The sequence below is a fragment of the Cherax quadricarinatus genome, chromosome 19 (assembly GCF_038502225.1).
Source record: "Cherax quadricarinatus isolate ZL_2023a chromosome 19, ASM3850222v1, whole genome shotgun sequence".
Lineage (NCBI taxonomy): Eukaryota > Metazoa > Arthropoda > Malacostraca > Decapoda > Parastacidae > Cherax > Cherax quadricarinatus.
In genome coordinates, this window is record NC_091310.1 from 26,983,881 (window position 1) to 27,007,059 (window position 23,179).

General features: G+C 41.9%; 1 protein-coding gene across 3 annotated transcripts in view; it reads left to right on the forward strand.

Moving 5' to 3' along the window:
• LOC128688283 (uncharacterized bromodomain-containing protein 10) overlaps positions 1-23,179 on the forward strand; it is a 311,849-nt gene that overhangs the window by 220,896 nt on the left and 67,774 nt on the right. For all 3 annotated transcript variants that reach the window (XM_070086577.1, XM_070086576.1, XM_070086578.1), the window contains one exon: positions 19,583-19,737. In XM_070086577.1, coding sequence (XP_069942678.1) covers positions 19,583-19,737 — 155 coding nt within the window. The remainder of the gene's footprint in view (positions 1-19,582; positions 19,738-23,179) is intronic.

A 23,179-nucleotide genomic window follows, 5' to 3' on the forward strand; every position in this document is an offset into this window, starting at 1 on the left:
ACCATGCCTCATCGCAAGTCAGCTCTCACTCCCCGGAAAATTGGGACTCTCCTCTTCCTATCTGATAGTTCTGACACTGATGGAAGTGGAAATGAAGACGAATTCTACGGCTTTGATCAGTTAGTGACCGAAAAGAATGACCAGGATATCGATAATAGTGCAGAAAACCCTGACGATCCTCAACCTTCTACCTCTGGTGTGGGCACTCGTGACTCACGGTCGGTTGTTCCTCAACGCAAGAGAAAACTAATATTTTCGCGTGGCCAGGCCTCTGACTTCAGTAATGATGATGATAGTGACGTGGATTGTGATTTTATTGCGCTCGACGATCATTCGAGTAGTGATAGTGAGGAATCATATTCACCAGTGAAGCGTCGGTATGTTTGCCGCCGCATGCGCTCGGGTAGTGTACCCTATGCTGTGCCCAGGGGACGAAGTACATCCCGGAGTACATCTCGTGGCCCTACACCAGTTTTAGGTAGTGATAGTGAGGATGATGTGGCTACCCTTGGCATGGATAGATCACAGGCATCAGTGGATGGTGTTAGTGGTGATGGTAGTGGCACCGCCATGCGTGACTCACCAGGCCACGCTGGGACCCACGCTGCTGACTCATCAGTTCAAGGACAAAGAGGAGCGCCAGCCACCAGCCCACCACAACCACAACCACCCGCACAACCAGCCTATGATGTCCAGTATCCACCAGCAAACCGTATGTGGGATTGGCAGCACAATCCCAATTTTGTTCCCAAGCCTCACCACTTTGATGACTCTCAAAGTGGAATTCTACCTACTTGTCCCCTTGGAACCATGGCCAATGAACTGGAATTCTTTGAATTATTCTTTGACCAGCCATTGATGGAAATTATTGTCAGGGAAAGTAATAAGTATTTTGAGTACACCATGGCAAATACGATCTTATCACCACAGTCAAGACTACACAGGTGGAAAGAGATGACTGTTGCAGAAATGTATTTGCTTTTTGCATCAATAATGCTTATGCCTCGCGTCTATAAGCATAATATAAAAGCATACTGGTCCACAGATCGGCTAATTTCTACCCCGGTCTTCAGTGAAATCATACCAGTGAACAGGTTTATCTTACTCTTACGTATGTTGCACTTCTCTGACAAAACCAGGCCTGACAGAAGTGACAGGTTATACAAGATTAGAAATGTTTTCATGTATCTCAAACAAAAGTTCAGCATATACTTTTATCCATTCAAGAATCTTGAAATTGACGAGTCTTTGATTTTGTTCAAAGGAAGACTGTCATTCAAGCAGTATATACCGAGCAAGAGGAAACGCTTTGGTATAAAACTGTTTGTACTCTGTGATTGTGACAGTGGCCTGGTGTTGGATATTGTTGTATACACGGGTAGTAAAACATTGAAAGATACCAAGATGTTATTGGGTATCTCAGGTGACGTAGTGAGAAACATGATGGCACCTTATCTTGGTAAGGGGCATACATTATATACCGATAACTGGTACACAAGCCCATTATTCAGTGATTTCATGCGAGTGAACAAGACAGATGTGTGTGGCACAGTGCGTTCTAATCGTAAACATATGCCCAGGCTCAACGCAGGTGCTCGTGGTGATGACGTGCAGGTGTTTACTGCCAATGACATCATGGCATTACGGTGGCATGACAAACGAGATGTCACATTGTTGACAACCATTCACTGTAATGAAATGCAAGACAGTGGCAAAGTTGATCGAGTGACTAATGAACGTATTCGAAAACCAGTGACAGTGATTGATTATACACAAAACATGCGCTTGGTTGACAAATGTGACATGCAGATTGGTTTTGTTGACTGTGTTCGTAAGAGTTACAAGTGGTACATGAAACTTTTCTTCCATCTCATGGACATTTCAATGCTCAATGCATATAATATGTACCAAATAAAGACTGGCAACAGACCACCGTATGGTGAATTTTGTTTGTCTGTTGTCAGACAACTCATAATGAAGTACCAGGTAAGAACACCTGCTATACAACACGGTCCTCGAATTCCTCAGGATATACCCAAGCGTTTGAGGAGGGAAGGTGATCATTTCATAATACAACTTCCTTCAACTCAGAAGAAATTTGCTCAGAAGAGATGCATCGTCTGTGCACAAACAAAACGACGGCAACAAAGACTCAAAGACACTCGGTTTATGTGTGAGGAATGTAAGGTGCCTCTGTGCATGGTGCCTTGTTTCAAGGAGTTCCACAAGCTCCAGCAGTTCTAAAACCATGTCCAGTGATTGTAAATATGTAAATATATGATAGAACATTAGTATTATACAAGATTTGTGCATGTTTATTGTAATAAACAACAGTGGTAAACAATAATATGATAATAACTGTAGTGCGGTTATTGTGTTCAATACAGTGAGTTTATATATATACATTATATACAGTATTGGTCTCTCAGGCCCCAAATGTTAGTAGGAATAGAAAAAAAATGGAAAAGAAAAGAAACAATAAAAACCGCAAAATAATGTAATGTGCGTATGTGGAATTCGTCTATGTTGCCGCCACCACATCATTTTTGACAAACTTCTTGGCACTGTATCTCGGTAAGTACTGATCAGAAATTTTTTTTTTGTCTTATTCCCTTCACAAAAATTTGCTGTTTAATTCTGTAAGAAAAAATAATTTTTTTTTTTTTTTTTTTTTCAAAATTTCTTGGACACTGGAGCACCACTTCAGATTTTGGCCTTGGACCCTGAAGGGGTTAACTGACAAATCCATACTTTCTCTAGGCTTTCTTAACTTGTTTAACTCATTCCAAAATTTTTTCTTATTTTCATTAAAATTTCTTGACAGTGCCTCTCCCACTTTATCATCTGCTCTCCTTTTGCACTCTCTCGCCACTCTCTTCACCTTTCTTTTACTCTCCATATACTCTACTCTTCTTATAACACTTCTGCTTTGTAATAACCTCTCATAAGCTAACTTTCTCTTTCATCACACCCTTTACTTCATCATTCCACCAATCACTCCTCTTTCCTCCTGCACCCACCCTCCTATAACCTCAAACTTCTGCCCCACATTCTAATACTGCATTTTTAAAACCATTCCAACCCTCTTCAACCCCCCACTACTCATACTTGCACCAGCCCACCTTTCTGCCAATAGTTGCTTATATCTCACCCGAACTTCCTCCTCCCTTAGTTTATACACTTTCACCTCCCTCTTGCTTGTTGCTGCCATTTTCCTCTTTTCCCATCTACCTCGTACTCTAACTGTAGCTACAACTAAATAATGATCTGATATATCAGTTGCCCCTCTATAAACGTGTACGTCCTGGAGCCTACCCATCAACCTTTTATACACCAATACATAATCTAACAAACTACTTTCATTACGTGCTATATCATACCTTGTATATTTATTTATCCTCTTCTTCATAAAATATGTATTACTTATTACTAAACCTCTTTCTACACATAGCTCAATTTAAGGCTCCCCATTTTCATTTACCCCTGGCACCCCAAATTTACCTACTACTCCACAACATTTTTACCCACTTTAGCATTGAAATCCCCATCCACCATTACTCTCACACTTAGTTCAAAACTCCCCACTCATTCACTCAACATTTCCCAAAATCTCTCTCCTCTACACTTATCTCTTCTCCAGGTGCATATATGCTTGCTATAACCCACTTTTCACATCCAACCTTTATTTTACTCCACATAATCCTTGAATTAATACATTTATAGTCCCTCTTTTCCTGCCATAACTTATCCTTCAACATTATTGCTACTCCTTCTTCAGCTCTAACTCTATTTGAAACCCCTGACCTAATCCCATTTATTGCTCTCCACTGAAACTCCCACCTCCTTCAACTTTGTTTCACTTAAAGCCAGGACATCCAGCTTCTTCTCATTCATAACATCCACAATCATCTCTTTCTTATCATTTGCACAACATCCACGCACATTCAGACTTCCCACTTTGACAATTTTCTTCATGTTCTTTTTAGTAATTATTACAGGAAAAGGGGTTACTAGCCCATTGTTCCCGGCATTTTAGTTGACTTTTACAACACGCATGGCTTACGGAGAAAAGATTCTTATTCCACTTCCCCATGGATATAAAAGGAAAAGTAATAAGACCAAGAACTATTGAGATAAAATCAAAGAAAACTCAGGTGAGTGTGTATAAATAAACATGTACATGTATGTGTAGTGTGACCTAAGTGTAAGTAGAAGTAACAAGACGTACCTGTAATCGTGCATATTGATGAGACAGACAAAAGACACCAGCAATACTACCATCAATTACAGGCTTTCGTTTCACACTCGCTTGGCAGGATGGTAGTAGTACCCCCCCCCCGGGTGGTTGCTGTCTACCAACCTACTACCTACCTTTTTTTTTTTTTTTTTTTTTTTTTTTTTTTACTATCTTTTTCTGAAGGTAATGAAACAAAAAGTATGAAATTTGATGGAAAATTGACGAAATTACACTCTTGTGAATTTTGATGCGTAAGCTTTATTCATTGGCGGTTGTGCCAACTTTGACTCCCATTTTAGGCCAATGACATTATTCCTGTTGACCAAATTCTTAGCTATTTTGCTAGTACTACTTCTATTTTATCAATTGAGCACAAGAAATCGCCCAGTAAAGTGATCGAAAATTCGTAATTTGGCCAATTTAACACGCAGTTCAAAATATTCCAGTTTCAAAATAGGGTCCAGAATAAACAATGCAGGCATTCCTGGCACTAAACTAACACTTTCTTTGTTCATTAGTTACATTTTCAGGGTTTACAAATGAATTCCATTTTGATTTTGATTTACATAATTAATTTTTATTCACACCAAATAATGGAAGATTTACTGTTACGCAATACTGTAATAATTGTATAAATAATATCACAACATTCGTGAACGTCTATTAGACCCACCAGCTGACGTGTATTAGACACATGATGTCATATGTTTACTCTTGAACATTGGCAAATATTTAACATTTCCATTACTTTGAGCTCAGTTTAAAGCCATTTTCAGTACTAAAACCAATCAGAATCATCTCTATTTCTGTAACATGTTTTCCATTCTATCAAATGAGACCAAGAAGTTGCAAATACAACTGTAAAAAACATACGAAAAAGCACCGCAGAGTTGCTGTTCTAATCCAAATTTATGGTCACAGTTTTTTTTCTCTCATTGTGCACTGCATGCTGCAGGATTTGTTTTATGTGGTGCACACTTACCACATAGATGTATTCTCTCATATCTAGGCCCAAATTTACCACTCACATCTTATCTAAGTGAGCTAAGCTCGTGGCGTAGATCTACGGCTTGGACCCTGGCTTCAAAGCCGTAGATTTACAGGACGGACCCTGAAAGGGTTAGGGTGATTTGCTGTGGTTGAGCCCCATGCACAAATACCATAGCTGAGGTGAGAGTAGATAAGAGAGTGGTAAAGAGCAAGAAGTGCCATTTGGGGTACATAGTACCGTATCTTAGAGAGGATGCCTACTGTTTTGGAGATTTTTTTGTACATATGGTGTATGTGGGTCTGAAATTTAAGACAGCTGTCAATGTGGAGCCCTAGAAATTTTCCTTCAGTGTGTCTTGAAATGGGGGAACCATTTATTGATATGTTTAGCTGAATATTTGTAGCTCTGTTTCCAAATAATATACCTTTGAACAATAGTTTCCAGAGTTAATCTACTCTCTGAGCCCAGCCATGGGCCAGGCTCATCTGGTGCTTGCCTGGTCAGCCAGGCTGTTGCTGCTGGAGGCCCACTGCCCCACATATCCATCACAGCCTGGTTGATCTGGCACCTGGTGAAGATACTTGTCCAGATGACTCACGAAATCGTAATGACACGATTGAGACTCTCTGACCGCGGGTTCAATCCCGGCCGGGGTATGGTTTATACTTGTCCAGTTTCCTCTTGAAGGCTTCTACACTTGTTTCAGCCGTGTTTCTGATATCTTCTGGTAAAATGTTGAATAGTCTGGGACCACATATATTGATACAGTGTTCCCTTATTGTCCCCACTGTACCCCTGCTCCTCACTGGGTTTATTTTACACTTCCTCCCATATCTCTCACTCTAGTTACATATATGTTGTAATGGCAGTGTGCAGATTTGGGACCAGGCCCTCTAGTATTTTCCAGGTATATATTATCATGTATCTCTCCTCTCCAATGAATATATGTTCAAGACTTGCAGGCATTCCCAGTAGTTTAGGTGCCGTAAACGATCTCTGTATTTGTTCCAGCTCCAATATTTCTCCTGCTCTGAACGGGGCCGTCAGCACTGAGCAATATTCTTGTTTATATCTTTCTGTATTTTTTCAGTGTCCTCTACCGTACTGACTTTCATGCTTATTTTGGTGTCATCTGCAAATGATGATACAAAAGTGTGTCAGGTGTTTTTGTCTATGTCTGCTATGAGAATGAGAAACAGCAGAGGTGCCAGGACAGTGCCTTTGGGCACTGAGCTTTTGACCTCGCTGGTGCTGGATCTTGCCCTGTTCACTACTACTATTTGTGTTCTGTGTTAGGAACCCGAAAATCCATCTGCCTACCATCCCCATAATGCCCATGGCCTTCATTTTGTGCGCTATCACTCCATGATCGCATTTGTCAAATGCCCTTGCAAAATCTGTGTAAATCACATCTGCGTTTTGGTCGATATTAAGAGTAAGAGTGTTGGTCATCATCCAAGTGGATATTATTAGTAGCTCATAATTTACATTATTTCCAAGTATGGTTATTTTGGGTGAGAGAAGATATAAGTAGTCATCTGCAAAAAGAACAGGTTTTAGTAAAACCCCAGTAAAAAGCAGGGGTGCAGTAGACACAATAAGGGAACACTGTATCAACATCCATGGGCCCAGATTATTCAACCTCTTACCAGAAGATATCAGAAACACTGCTGGAACAAGTGTAGAAGTCTTCAAGAGGAAACTGGACAAGTATCTTCAGGTGCAAATCAACCAGGCTGTGATGGATATGTGGAGCAGCAGGCCTCCAGCAGCAACAGCCTAGCTGACCAGGCTATCACCAGATGAGCCTGGCCCATGCTGAGCTCTGGGGGTAGAAAGACTCTTGAAACTCATCAAAGGTATAGCTGATGGTTTCAACAAAGCATGACAACAGGGAGTCTTGGAAAAACTACAAGCACTAGGCCTCTCTGGCTCTGAGCTATGCTTCCTTAGTCATTACCTTCCAAGATGATCAAGAGCATTTCTCAGTGGTATAATCAACAAGACACACTTTTGGTGGCATTGTTCCACTGAGAAGTGTACTTGGGCCATTGTTATGGAATGTCTACTCATCTGTCTTCAATAGTTGCTTATATCATTCCCTAACTGTCTCTTTTACTTCACTCACTCTCACTACTCTCTTGCCCACTGATGTGATCATTTTTATACTCCATTTACCTCTTGCTTTTATTGTAGATGCCACTAAAAATTTAACATATGGAACAAATGGATTTGACAGAATTGGGATGTTAGTAGAAGGGAAATTGGAGGCATTGGGGAAATGGGAATATTTTGAGGAAACTATTAAATGTTTATGAAGAGAGGGAGACAGTGATTTCATGTGTTGGCCAGGGAGGTATAACATCTTATAGGAGTGAAGGAGAGCCAGATGTGGATGTGGGGAAGGGGCATGAGGCATTGGGTAGAACAAAAGGGGGGTAAAGCAGCTGGAATTCATTGGATCATGACAGAAGTGTTAAAAGCAGGTGGGGATATAGTTTGGAGTGGTTGGCACTTTTGTTCAGTAAATGTATGAAAGAGGGGAAGGTACCTAGGGACTGGCAGAGAGCAAGCATAATTCCTTTATATATATAGGGAAAGGGGACTAAAGAGTGTAAAAAATATAGGGAAATAAGCCTACTGAGTATACCAGGTAAAGTGTATGGTAGGGTTATCATTGAAAGAATTAGGGTTAAGATGGAGAGCAGATAACAGATGAACAAGGAAGCTTTGGAATGGGTAGGGGATGTGTAGGCCATATTTGCATTGAAGTATATAAGTGAACAGTGTTTAGATAAAGGTAGGGAAGTTTTCGTTGCTTTTATGAATTTAGAAAAGGCATATGATAGGGTGGATAGGCAGATGTTGCAAGTCTATGGAATAGGTAGCAAGTTACTAAATGCTGTGAAGAATTTTTTTGAGGATAGTGAGGCTCAAGTTAAGGTGTGTAGGAGAGAGGGAGAGTACTTCCCAGTAAGAGTAGGCCTTAGACAATGATGCGTGATGTTACCATGGTTGCTAACATATTTATAGATGGGATTATAAAAGAAGTAAATGCTAGGGTGTTGGGGAGAGGAGTGGGATTAAATTATGCAGAGTCAAATACAAAATAGAAGTTGACACAGTTACTTTTTGCAGATGATACTGTGCTTTGGGAGATTCTGAAGAGAAGTTGTAAAGGTTAGTGGACAAGTTTGGGAGGGTGTGTAAAGGAAGGAAGTTGAAAGTGAACAAAGATAAGAGTAAGACGATGAGGATGTCAAACAAGTTAGGTAAGTAAGGAAAAATTGAATATCAGAGTGGAGGGAGGGGAGTATGGAAGAAGTGAATGTGTTCAGATATTTGGGAGTGGACACGTTGGCTGATGAGTATATGAAGGATGAGGTAAACCATAGAAATAATGAAGGGAAGAAGGTGGTTGGTGCATTGAGGTATCAGTGGAGAGAAAGAATGTTATCCATGGAAGCAAAGAAAGGAATGTGTGAGAGTACAGTGGCACCAGCACACTTATATGGTTGTGAATGTTGCAGTGAGGAGGAGGAGGCTGGAGGCAGTGAAGACATTGTATTTAACCCTTAAACTGTCCAAACAAATTTACGTTCACATGCGTAGTGCTCCAAAAGTAGATCTACGTTTTTTTACATATTTTCAAATATAACAAAAAAAAAAGTAGGTCGAAGTTTTATTTACACGTTTTCAAATGTAAAAAAAAGAAAAGATGATCTACATTTTTTTGCATACTTTCAAATGTTGAAAAAACATAGATTTACATTTGGACAGTTTAAGGATTAAGGGTAATGTTTGGTGTAAATATTATGCAGAGAACTTGTAGTGTGGAAATTAGGAGGAGGTGTGGAGTTACTAGAAGTATTATTCAAAGGGCTGAGGAGGGGTTGTTGAAGTGGTTTGGTCATTGAGAGATGATGGAGCAAAATCGGATGACTTGGAGGGTGCATAAATCTATAGTGCAAGGAAGTGGTGTAGGGGTCATCCTAGGAAAGGTTGGAGGGAAGGAGGTTTTGTGTGCAAGGGGCTTGGATGTACAGCCAGCATGTGTGATCATGTTAGATAGGAGTGAGTAGAGACAAATAGTTTTTGGGACTTAACAAGCTGTTGTAGTGTGGGCATCTTTATGACCCTTGTGGGTTTAGCACTTAGTTTTGGTTATAATAATAATGGAGTGTGAGCAGGATAATATTTTGTGAAGGGATTCAGGGAAACCAGTTAGCCAGACTTGAGTCCTGGAGATGGGAAGTACAGTGCCCGCACTCAAAAGGAGGGGGTTTGGGATACAGTGGGCCCTCGGCTATCGGCCGTAATCCATTCCAGGAGGTAGGCCTAAATCTGAAAAGACTGAAAACCAAAATAATATTTCTCATAAGAATTAATGTAAATCAAATTAATCTATTTCACACACCCAAAAATATTAACAAAAAATACATTTTTAAAGATTAACTATAGTTTTACATACAGAAAACAATGAGAAATAAATTTTAATGATAAATGAACATTACATACCTTTATTGAAGACTCTTGTTGGCATATTGAAGAAGGCAGGAGGGGAGAGGGAGTTCAGAATCCCCAACTCCCTCTTCTCTCTGTATAGTGTAGCCCCCCTGGGCTACAGCACACAGCCATATTATTACCATGTTCACTGAGTTTATTCGTTTAGATGCCATCATAAACAAAGGGAGAAGTAATGAATAATTCATGCAAAGAATTGTAAACAAACGCATATGAAGGGGGGTTACTGGGCGAGACGCCAGATTCACAGTTTTCTCTAATGCTGAATCAGAGAAAACGTAATGTTTACCCTCTACACGACTCCACTCGATAACATGTAAACATTGCATGTTTTTATGCTATGTTTAAATGCTATGTAACATGTTTCTTATATAATTTTGAAGAAAATATCATAGGTGGATTAATGAAAATGTCTATATTAACCCAAAATAAGACATTCAAAATAAATTCTATCCCAGTTATTGGTCATTATTTCGGAGATCGGCCCTATCAGACATGTAATAAATCTCTCTCGAGCACATTAATTATGCATCCGATATGGCCGATCTCCAAAATAATGGCCGATAACCGGGATAGAATTTTGGCCAAAAAAAGCGGGCGAAAACCGAATTGGCCGATATCTGGAATGGCCGATAACTGTGGGTCCACTGTATATGCTGTTTAGAGACATCGAACCTGTCATATCTGCGTGCCTCTGGCAAGACAGTGATAGTGTGAATGATGAAGTGTTTCTTTTTCTGGTCACCCTGCATTAATGGGAGACGGCCATCGTGTTAATAAAAAAATGTTGTTCTCTAAATTCTAAAAATACAGTGTACACATAAGGCTATGTTTTAATTAACCTTTTATCTACTATTACATGGTGCCCAATGAACTGCTATTATTGTACCCAATATCATTTCTTGTGTATTTATCTTCTTTTTCTCAAAGTACAGTAGACCCCCGCCTTATGAACGCATCGCGTTACGTTAAATCTGCCATACGAAGCATTTGAATGCAAAAATTTTGCCTTGCCTTATGATAAAAAAACTCGCCTCACATGATTCGTCTGGGACGCATCCCACTTGTGGCCTCAGCGCCAATGTTTACAAGCCAGCCAGTGCAGTCGCATCCATGCATACATTCAGTACATTTCACCTTATCCCAGTGTTTTTTGTGCTTGTAACTGCAAAATAAGTCACCATGGGCCCCAAGAAAGCTTCTAGTGCCAACCCTGTGGTAAAAAGGGTGAGAATTAGTATGGAAATTAAGAAAGATTTTGAAGGGTTTGGGGCTAACCCTGAGAAGCCTATGCCATTTGTGAAATCCATTGTGCCTACTTCAAAGAGTAAGGAAATGTGTGCAAAGTGGGTTGAAGTGCAAATCTTTATGGATGAAAATCACCCTAAAACAGCTATTGCAAGCCGTTCTGGTGACTATTACAATGACAACGTGTGGCCCATTTTAGGCAAATCTTAAAGGAACGGGAGGTACAGACCTCTATGGTCAGATTTGTTGTGTGACAGAGGTCCAGTGACTCTCAGGCTGGTCCTAGTGGCATTAAAAGAAGAAGGGAAGTAACCCTTGAAAAGGACTTGATACCTCAAGTCCTAATGGAAGGGGATTCCCCTTCTAAATAATAACAACTTCTACACACTCCCCTCCTCCCATCCCATCAATCATCACCAGATCTTCAATAAAGGTAAGTGTCATGTATTCTATTCTTAGTAGAGTATTAATTGTGCATGTCTTCTTAAGTTTGTGTGTGTTAAAATTAATATTTCATGTGGTAAATTTCTTTTTTTTTTCAGACTTTTGGGGTGTCTTGCATGGATTAATTTGATTTCTATTATTTCTTATGGGGAAAATTAATTCGCCTTGCAATAATTTCGGCTCACGGTGAGCTCTCAGGAACGGATTAATATCGTAAGGCGGGGGTCCACTGTATTATCTATTACCAAACACTTTTGTATTCATAATTCAAACACGGACCTCCCCTCATTATTGTTTACCCCTATTGCTCTAAACTTATCTACATCAGTCTTTCTCACTATAACATTAAGGACCCTTGCAACACTTATTCTCTCACTTGCTCAAGATTTTCTAACTATTCACCTAACATCTCTCAAAATCTCAACATACCTCTCACCCTCGAGTGCATAAGCTCTTACCATATCCCACTTCTTACATTCTACCTTGCTTATCCGCATAATTTTTTTTTTTCACTGTACCCCCCTCTTTTCTTTCCATTATTGACTATATAATATTGCTACTAGATTACCGCTTCTTCAGCTTTAATTCTTTTGGATACGCTTGATCTGATTCAGTTTATTCTTGCCATTGAAATTCTCCCAATCCTTTTAGCTTTGTTCCACATAATGCTAGAATATTGTTTTTCTAATGTAGTCTGTTACTTTTATCAGTGTTAATAATTGCATCATTAAATGGGAAATGCATTTACACTAAAAAATAATTTAACCCTACTGCTATCACATTTTACCTGTGTGTCCAGGAGTAGAGTAGCATAATATTTCATCCTTATCCGAGTACTGGGATCAGTACTCTGAAGACTGTATGGAAGGTTCTACAATGAAAAGTAAGACACGTGTGGTAATTTTTTTTGTATGGCGTGCCATTGGTTGTGTAGTCATGGAGTAGGTTATCATACAACTAAAACTTGTATGAGGAAATATTATTTAGGCAAATAAAATACTATCACCAGCACAGTAGATAGTTCTGACCAACATACCCTAACTTCTAGCAGAAATAACACCACTGCAGGAAAGGAATATAATACATACTGGGCCTGGGCCACAGTTGCATTTCCTGGGAAGAGCTAGGGTTGGGTATAACAGTGCCTACATAGTCAGTTATTCTGGACATGCATGAAGGGAACTTTGCTACAGCTCTTGATACACACCAACATACAAGACCTCACCACATAAAGGATTTTTTATTAGAAAGTTTTTAAAAGGATTACTGAAGTTCTAACTCTTGTAGTTATTGCAATATTTTTTCTCTACGACAGCATGGACCTACCTTGAAGATAAAGAACAAAAGGGCAAAATACCATGACTGGAACAATGCACAAATAACTCCCTGCACATAGGAGAGAGGAGCTTACGATGATGTTTTAATCTGACTTGAAGATTTAAGCCACATTCATGTAGTTAGTAATGGAACAGGATTAATCCTTTCAGGGTCCAGAACCCCAATCTGAAACTTGTTCTCAGGGTCCAGAAACATCGCTCCCCCCTCAAATGAAATGATAAACTTTTTCCGAGGTAGTGACACCAAAAGTGCAAAATTTTATGGAAAGTTTGCGAAATTACACTTTCACAGAGTTAGCAGTCTCAGCGAAATTTACCGACCAGTAATGTCGCCCAATTTGAGTCCTATTTTACCTGTATACCTGGAGGGGGTTTCGGGGGTCAACACCCCTGCAGCCCAGTCAATTCCATTGTTCCAATCGATCAAACTCTTACCTTTTTCACAAGTATGCCTTCCATTCTGTTGGATGAGCACAAGAAACCATCCATTTGTAATTTAATTACCCACTGAAGTAATCAGAAATTAATAATTTTGCCAATTTCGCACAAAATTAAAAAAATTGCCAATTTAAAAATAGGGCCTAGAATAAACAATGTAGACATTCCTGCCACTTGAACAATATTTCCTGTGTTCATTAGTTGCATCCCCAGGCCTCTCCTATATTACATTTGCTTTTCCTCTTTAAGGGGGGCTCCTTGTCATGGTAAAGAGGCTATCGGTCTGAGAAATTGGACCTCTTGGTCTTCTTCCTCCGACTGAACCTAATTACCCCTCAGTCCCCCCTTCTGTATCCCTTCCTCCCCATACCCTCCCTTTTCCCCTCCCCTTCCCTCTCCCACCCCTCCCCTTTTCCCCGTCTTGTTTGTAGCCTCTGGGATCCTTCCCTGTGGCATTGTGGTTTCTAGGTGAGGGGTGACGTGCTGGGGTTCATCCCCCTCCATGAGATCCCTCAGGGGTGGTGTGGTTTGCCATGGAATCTGAATTGTCTGAGGATGCCCTACTCCCTTCCCGGTTTCCAGGTCATGGGCAGGGTGCCCTTCAGATGATGGATGTATCTCCGGACGCTGCCTGTCGGTTCTGGAGGGGTGGCAGCTGAAGGAGGTATGCTTTGTGGGGGTTTCCGACCATCCTTTCTTTTGTCCGCTGAGGTAGCTCGGTAGATGTGAGGCTGCTATCCCGGAGCGCTGGTTTACTGGTGTGAAGGGTAGGGTATGGCACGGGTTCCACACTGCATCTTCACTGCCATTGGGCTTGAGGCCCTCTCAGATGAGGGGAGGAGCTTTCGGTCCCTCCATACCTCCTAACCTCCTAGCGACTGTCCCTCTGCTGTCCCTCTTTTTTTTTCTTTCTTTTTTCTTAAAATAAGAAAGGAGATATCATGGAAGATGTACCTATTATTATGGAATCTTCACCTAGTGTAACCCTTCGTCCTCCCAGGTCCCATTCGGCTTCCACACCCTGTTCTAACCCAGCTTCGTTATCGGACCATTCTCTCGACTCTTCTCATGCCCCTGTATCTTCTGCCAGTGATGCTTCGTCACCTGCTTCAGGTGCTGCAGCATCACCCGTTTCAGTTCATGCCACTGCTTCTAGCACGACTTTCACAATGCGTCCGGCTTCCCCGAATACAGTGCAATGGTTCTCGGATCACCTGCCTCCCTCGGGTCAGACCGCCCACAGTTCTACTCCTAAGCATCCACAACAACCTACTGACGACAGTTTGTCAATGACCACTCAAAAACGACTTACACAACACTCGCTACCTTTGAATATTAGACTAACGAGTGCACAATGGACAAAATTCTTTTCTTTACAGACAACATCTCAAACTGATTATCTTTCTGACCACGGAATTGGTAAAGCTCTTTTATGGCATGTTGGCCAAAATACATCTTTTCATGCTCTTTGAAGTGGAATGCATGTCGTAACAGTACAGAATTCAAAGCAAGCTCATGCCCTCTCCCGCATATTCCATAGATAACATACCAGTCACCGTTCGTAAGCACTCTACTCCTAATTCTTGCAGTGGTACTGTGGTCTTGCCGTGTACCGTTGTACAGAGTGATTTTTTTTGTCTTGCGGTGACGATATTTTAGAACAATTAGCCCTTCAGAACCTCCCTATCCTCTTGATAGATACGTACATCCTGCCTGCTCATGGGCGGAGGTGCTTTCCTAATAACATCGCTCGTTTAACCTTCAACTGCCGTGAGCTTCTGTCTTCTGTCTGTATTGCGGGCCATCGTCTTGAGGTCTGTCAAGTTGTTCCCACTCCCCAACAGTGTCGTAACTGCTGGCGTTTTGGACACCCTGCTAAACACTTCAGATCTGCGGTGGAATGCCCGGTCTGTGGTGCAGCAGGTCATTCCAATATGTCATGTAGTCTTCCCCATCTTGTCTTAATTTCAAGGAGCCTCATCCTTCCTTTTCACACCGTTGCCAGGTTTATTGTAATGAACGAGAGATCCGTTATCTTAAGGAGTGTGAGGGCCTCGCTTACACTATGGCTCTCTCAGCTCCACCTTCAAGGTAAACTCTCTCGTGTCCCGTATGCTCGGGTAGCCCAAAGACCTCCAACCTCGATGGTCCTCCCGCCTCTCAATCCCTCTGCGTCTGTGTCTTCCAGGGTTGCCCCAGTTTCTAATTCTTTTGCAGTTTTATCCTCTGACACTCCTACCTCCGCACCACTTCCTCCTCCTACTTCATCTTACTCGCTTGCTTCTCAATTTACGCAATCTATGAAACCTCACAGACTTGCACTTTCTTCTTGTCCACCACCTGCACAAAATATATCTCCTGCCTCAGAGCCTCGTTCTCACCCTCTTTCCAGCTCTCACACGAAGGTAGAGGTTCACCCTCCCCCTCATGTAGTCCCCTCTTCTGTTCCCCCCCCCCCCATCTTCCTTCATAGTTACCCTCGAGCCTCCTTCCTCTCTTGTTACACTGCAAGCCTCTTCTACCCCAGCCGACACATCTCTCCAGGTTCATACTCCCTGCCCCCCCTCAGACCTCTTTAGTTACCTCTGTAGTTCCTCCAACCTTTCCTTGCAACGCCTCTCCTGTCTCTGACATCATGGCATCGTCGGCTTGCTTAACGACTGAGACATTAGACGCTATTTCCAGCTATATTGCGGAGACGACACCTCCGATGGACACTGGGACTCCCTCTACCCCATCTGTTTCACGACCCTCGCGACACTCTATTCCTCTGCAACATTTACATTCTTCCTTGCTTACACGCTTACAGTTACCCCCATACATTGACTTTACAAATCTTAATAGCCCATAGGTTTTATCGTTTCTTATTGTTTCCAGTTTTATTTCTGTACATAATGTCTTTTTTACAATGGAATATTAGGGGCAATTGGGGAGAACTCCAAATGTTGCTCTCCCAGTTGTCCCCAGTATGTGTTGGGTTGAAAGAACCCAAAATTCATTCTGCTGTCATTCGCCCCATTTCGGTCTACATGCTATTATATTCTTCAGATCCTTTACCTGACGAATATTTTAATGAAAGCATTCTGCTTGTGCGCATTGATATACCGTATCAACAAGTTTTTATTAATTCCCCGCTGCATTATACTGCAGCTCTGATTTATTTACACAGATGGCTTACAGTTTGCTCACTATCTTTCTCCCTCCTGTGCATTCTGTTTCTCTGATATTGTGTTTTAATTTCTTCTCTACCGCCGCCCATCTTGGTGTTGGGTGACTTTAACGCTCACCATCACCTGTGGGGAGGGTCCCACTGCGACTCGTGGTGATCAGTTGGAGACTCTTCTCACCTCTCACCCTCTTCATATTTTAAATACAGGTGCTCCTACCCATTTTGACTCTCACACTCAGTCTCTCTCCTGCATTGATCTTTCCATCTGTTCCTCACCCATTGCACTTGATTTCATGTGGTCTGTTCTTCCAAATTTACATGATAGTGATCACTTTCCTATCCTTCTTACTTCTGCTACATATACCCGACCGTTTCGTAACCTTCGTTGGCAGTTTGCTTGAGCAGATTGGGAATTATACTCCCATCTTACCACCTGTTGCAAGGACCCTCTTTCGTCGTCTATTGATGAACTGGTGCACCAATTTTCAACTTTAGTCTTGACTGCGGTGACTTGTTTTATCCCCCAAACCTCAGGTAAGCATTCTCAGACATGCGTACCTTGGTGGTCTCCTACATGTGCCTGTGCAGTGCGTTTAAAACTTGCTGCGTGGGGCCATTATTGATATAACCGTACCGCGGAGTGTCTGTTGGATTTGAGCCAGGCAAGGGCAGCTCGCCGCATCATACACGACGCTAAACATGCTTGTTGGCGAGACTGTGTGTCTTCCATTACCTCGTCTTCCCCTATGTGCGTAATTTGGAAAAAGGTGCAGAAATTGTGTGGTAAGTACGCTCCGGACCCAGTTCCCGTTTTGCGGGTTGCTGGAGTTGATGTCGCAGAACCTTTAGAAGTTGCCACAGAAACTGGGAACTATCTTGTCCGTATCTCCCGAGGGCTTCACCTCTGTCCATCATTTCTTGCATCTAAACCTACCAGAGAGCAATTGCCCTTAGATTTCTCCTCCAGTGGATTGGAGCCGTATAACGTACCTTTTACTCTTCTAGAGTTGGAGTCCATGCTTTCCATGTGCCAGCCGTCGGCAGCGGGACCTGACGATATCCACATCAGTATGCTTCACCATCTCCATTCTATGGCCCTTCCTGTTCTTTTACATCTTTTCAATCTAATTTGGGAGCGAGGGGTTCTCCTACAACACTGGAAATCAGCTATTGTACTACCGTTTTGCAAACCTGGTGCCTCAGGGCTTGACACCTCTCACTATTGTCCCATTGCCCTGACCATTGTGGTCTGTACGGTGATGGAACGATTGATGAATAGATGTCTGATGTGGTTCTTAGAGACACACAATAGCCTTTCCCCGATATGGCTTTCGCAAAGGCCGCTCTACTTTAGACCCCCTGCTCCACTTCGATACATATTTTCGAAATGCCTCTGTTAACAACCATTCTGTCCTAGTGGTCTTTTTCGATCTAGAGAAGGCATGTGACACCACTTGGAGGTATAACATTCTAGCCCAAGCTCACTCCTTAGGCCTCCGCTGTAATCTACCAAACTTCACCGCTGCTTTCTTGTCTGATAGACATTTTCAGATCCATATTGGCGCCTCGCTTTCCTCAAACTTTGTACAAGCTGAAAGAGTCCCACAAGGTTGTGTCCTCAGTACTACTATTTTTTCTCTTAGCTATAAATGACCTACCTTCCATTCTTCCTTTGCATATTTGGTCATCACTTTATGTTGATGACTTCGCTATAGCTTACTTGGGCACTGACTGTCGACTGGTAGTGGCCTCCCTTCAGGTAGTGATAGACTGAGTCTCCCATTGGACCAGGGAAGTGAACAGGCAGACACTGCTGTGTGGTTAGAAGTACATGACCTCCCAGTTTCATATAGAGGTGTTCCATTCACAGACTATTTTGCTGTAATTGCTACCTAACTTGGCACCCATTGGCAACAACGTTAGTCGGATCTGCTCCATAACAAACTTCATTCTGCTAAGCCGAGTATAGGTTTCTGGCCATCTTCTTGTCATCGGTGTCGAGGTTGGGAGACTACTCTCTCCCGTCTTCGCATCGGTCACACTCGTCTTACTCATGGGTATCTCATGGAGAGGCGCCTTGTTCCTCTCTGTTAGAATTGTCAAGTTCCAGTATCTATTAGCCACATTCTGTTGGACTGCCCACTCTATCAATGAGCACGCAGAATTTACCTTCAACGTCATCTCCACTCTGCTGCCCTTTCCTTACCTTCCCTTCTTGGCGACGGACCCTCCTTTAATCCAGACTCTCTCATTGCCTTTTTGACAGCAACTGATTTACTACACAAACTCTGATGATGATGTCTGTGGCACTCTGCTCAGCCCTTTCCACCTTAATCTCTAGCTACCCTCTACCCCTGCACTATCCACTGCCCCGCAACACTTCATAACCTAATAATCATCCCTTTCCCTCTTACTACCCATTACCCCTGCATCCTTCCCTGCCCTGCTGCGCTGTATAACCCTTGTGGTTTAGCGCTTCTCTCTGATTATAATAATAATGCACTTACTTTTCTTTTTAAATTTTTATTCACAGAAAAAATAGAAGATTTACTGTTATGCAGACTACTGCATTATTGTAATACAGTGGAACCTCAGTGTTTGTATGCCCTAGTTGGAGACAATTCTTGGAGAAAATTCTCTATAAAATGTATTTTTTGTTAATATTTTTTGGGTGTCTGGAACGGATTAATTGGATTTTTCATTATTTGTTATAGGAAATGTTGCTTCTGTTTTCATGTGATTCAGTTTTCGTCAGACTTTTTCAAACAGATTAATCACAAAAACCAAGGTTCCACTGTAATTATATAAATAATGTCAGTGCATTCGTGAATGCATATTAGACCTGCCAGTTGGATACGTATTAGAGGAGGAACGTCATTAGTGTCCTCTGGAATATTGAGAAAAATCTAATATTTCTGCTACTTTTTCAATTTCAAACTACTATTAGTCTTAAAACCAATCAAAATAATTTATATTTCTGTAATATATCTTTCATTCTGTTAAATGAAACCAAGAAACTGATAATAAAATTATAAAAAAAAAAAATCCAGAAATACACTACAAAGTTGCTGTTTTAAGCTATACACAGTCACAGTTTTGTTTTCCCATCATGCACTGCATAGGGCAGCATTTTTTTTATATGGTGCACACTCAGTGCATAAACCCATTTTCTCATGGACAAAAATATCTTTCAGGAAGAAGTAAAGAAACGTCCATCCTGTGAGGTGAAACTGCATTATGCACTCTGCAATTTGCTGAATGAGTTGAGCCCATGGGAATCCAAACTTCTGACAGCTACCAAAAGGCTACGCACAAAGCTAAGACACGAGTGGAATGATTTTGAAAAGAGGTGAGCAGATTGGTTCTTCTTACAATAGTTGGTCAGTCAGTTACATTTTTCTTGAATATAAATGTGTTATTTTTTCCACCCAAAGAAGAAAGGAAATCCAACTTAAAAGTTTCTTTATTTTTTATTTTTGCTCTAGTAGTAAATTTTGCTTATTAAATCTATCATGTACAGTATTTGACCAACTTTAAAAGGCCAAATTTATACATGTAATAAAGTGTCATCATCATCTTTACCCAGTTTCTTCATTTCAATGAGTTATGAAGCATCTGGTAAGAAAGGAAAGAGAAACTGGTAAAATATATTAAGTATACCTGGAGTTTACCTGGAGAGAGTTCCGGGGGTCAACGCCCCCGCGGCCTGGTCTGTGACCAGGCCTCCTGGTGGATCAGAGCCTGATCAACCAGGCTGTTGCTGCTGGCTGCACGCAAACCAACGTACGAGCCACAGCCCGGCTGGTCAGGAACCGACTTTAGGTGCTTGTCCAGTGCCAGCTTGAAGACTGCCAGGGGTCTGTTGGTAATCCCTCTTATGTATGCTGGGAGGCAGTTGAACAGTCTCGGGCCCCTGACACTTATTGTATGGTCTCTTAACGTGCTAGTGACACCCCTGCTTTTCATTGGGGGGATGTTGCATCATCTGCCAAGTCTTCTGCTTTCGTAGTGAGTGATCTTCGTGTGCAAGTTCGGTACTAGTCCCTCTAGGATTTTCCAGGTGTATATAATCATGTATCTCTCCCGCCTGCATTCCAGGGAATACAGGTTTAGGAACCTCAAGCGCTCCCAGTAATTGAGGTGTTTTATCTCCGTTATGTGCGCCGTGAAGGTTCTCTGTACATTTTCTAGGTCAGCAATTTCACCTGCCTTAAAAGGTGCTGTTAGTGTGCAGCAATATTCCAGCCTAGATAGAACAAGTGACCTGAAGAGTGTCATCATGGGCTTGGCCTCCCTAGTTTTGAAGGTTCTCATTATCCATCCTGTCATTTTTCTAGCAGATGCGATTGATACAATGTTATGGTCCTTGAAGGTGAGATCCTCCGACATGATCACTCCCAGGTCTTTGACGTTGGTGTTTCGCTCTATTTTGTGGCCAGAATTTGTTTTGTACTCTGATGAAGATTTAATTTCCTCGTGTTTACCATATCTGAGTAATTGAAATTTCTCATCGTTGAACTTCATATTGTTTTCTGCAGCCCACTGAAAGATTTGGTTGATGTCCACCTGGAGCCTTGCAGTGTCTGCAATGGAAGACACTGTCATGCAGATTCGGGTGTCATCTGCAAAGGAAGACACGGTGCTGTGGCTGACAAACTTGTCTATGTCGGATATGAGAATGAGGAACAAGATGGGAGCGAGTACTGTGCCTTGTGGAACAGAGCTTTTCACCGTAGCTGCCTCAGACTTTACTCTGTTGACGACTACACTCTGTGTTCTGTTAGTGAGGAAATTATAGATCCATCGACCGACTTTTCCTGTTATTCCTTTAGTACGCATTTTGTGCACTATTACGCCATGGTCACACTTGTCGAAGGCTTTTGCAAAGTCTGTATATATTACATCTGCATTCTTTTTGTCTTCTAGTGCATTTAGGACCTTGTCGTAGTGATCCAATAGTTGAGACAGACAGGAGCGACCTGTTCTAAACCCATGTTGCCCTGGGTTGTGTAACTGATGGGTTTCTAGATGGGTGGTGATCTTGCTTCTTAGGACCCTTTCAAAGATTTTTATGATACAGGATGTTAGTGCTATCGGTCTGTAGTTCTTTGCTGTTGCTTTACTGCCCCCTTTGTGGAGTGGGGCTCTGTCTGTTGTTTTTAGTAACTGTGGGACGACCCCCGTGTCCATGCTCCCTCTCCATAGGATGGAAAAGGCTCGTGATAGGGGCTTCTTGCAGTTCTTGATGAACACGGAGTTCCATGAGTCTGGCCCTGGGGCAGAGTGCATGGGCATGTCATTTATCGCCTGTTTGAAGTCATTTGGCGTCAGGATAACATCGGATAGGCTTGTGTTAATCAAATTTTGTGGCTCTCTCATAAAAAATTCATTTTGATCTTCGACTCTCAGTCTGGTTAGCGGCTTGCTAAAAACTGAGTCATATTGGGACTTGAGTAGCTCACTCATTTCCTTGCTGTCATCTGTGTAGGACCCATCTTGTTTAAGTAGGGGCCCAATACTGGACGTTGTTCTCGACTTTGATTTGGCATAGGAGAAGAAATACTTTGGGTTTCTTTCAATTTCATTTATGACTTTTAGTTCTTCCCGCGATTCCTGACTCCTATAAGTTCGATGCTTGCTATTTCTCTGACCAGTGTCTCCCTATGCATTTCAGATATATTGACCTCTTTTAGCCTCTCTGTTATTCTTTTCCGTCGCCTGTAAAAGGAGCGCCTGTCTCTTTCTATTTTACATCTACTCCTCCTTTTTCTTAGAGGAATAAGCCTTGTGCATACATCGAGTGCCACCAAGTTAATCTGTTCTAGGCATAAGTTGGGGTCTGTGTTGCTTAGTATATCTTCCCAGCTTATATCGGTTAGGACTTGGTTTACTTGGTCCCACTTTGTTTTTGTTATTGAAGTTGAATTTGGTGAATGCTCCCTCGTGACTAGTCTCATTATGTCGGTCTGGGGCTCCACGCATACATGTTTGAACCTCAATTATGTTGTGATCTGAGTATATTGTTTTTTGATATGGTGACATTTCTTATCAGATCATCATTGTTAGTGAAGATGAGATCTAGTGTATTCTCCAGTCTAGTAGGCTCTATTATTTGCTGGTTTAAATTGAATTTTGTGCAGAGATTTAAAAGCTCGTGTGAGTGTGAGTTTTCATCAGAGCTGCCTCCTGGTGTTATTACTGCAACAATATTATTTGCTATATTCCTCCATTTTAGGTGCCTTAAGTTGAAATCCCCCAGGAGCAAGATGTTGGGTGCAGGAGCTGGAAGATTTTCCAGACAGTGGTCAATTTTTAACAGCTGTTCCTGGAATTGCTGGGATGTTGCATCTGGAGGCTTGTAGACTATCACAATGACTAGGTTTTGGTTCTCGACCTTTACTGCTAAAACTTCCACTACATCATTTGAGGCATTAAGCAGTTCTGTGCAAACAAGTGACTGCAATGTACAGGCCAACCCCCCCCTTTTGCCTGTTCACTCTGTCCCATCTGTATAGGTTGTAACCTGGGATCCATATTTCGTTGTCCAAGTGATCCTTTATGTGGGTCTCAGTGAAAGCCACGAACATTGCCTTTGCCTCTGCAAGCAGTCTACGGATGAAAGGTATTTTGTTGTTTGTTGCTGGCTTTAGACCCTGTATATTTGCAAAGAAGAATGTCATCGGACTGGTGGTATTGTTGGTACTGGGGGGGGGGGGATTTTTTTTCCGGCATTAGTATCTGTATCTGTTGGTTTGGAGTGGAGGCCATCGACTGTGGTTCCACTCCAGGAA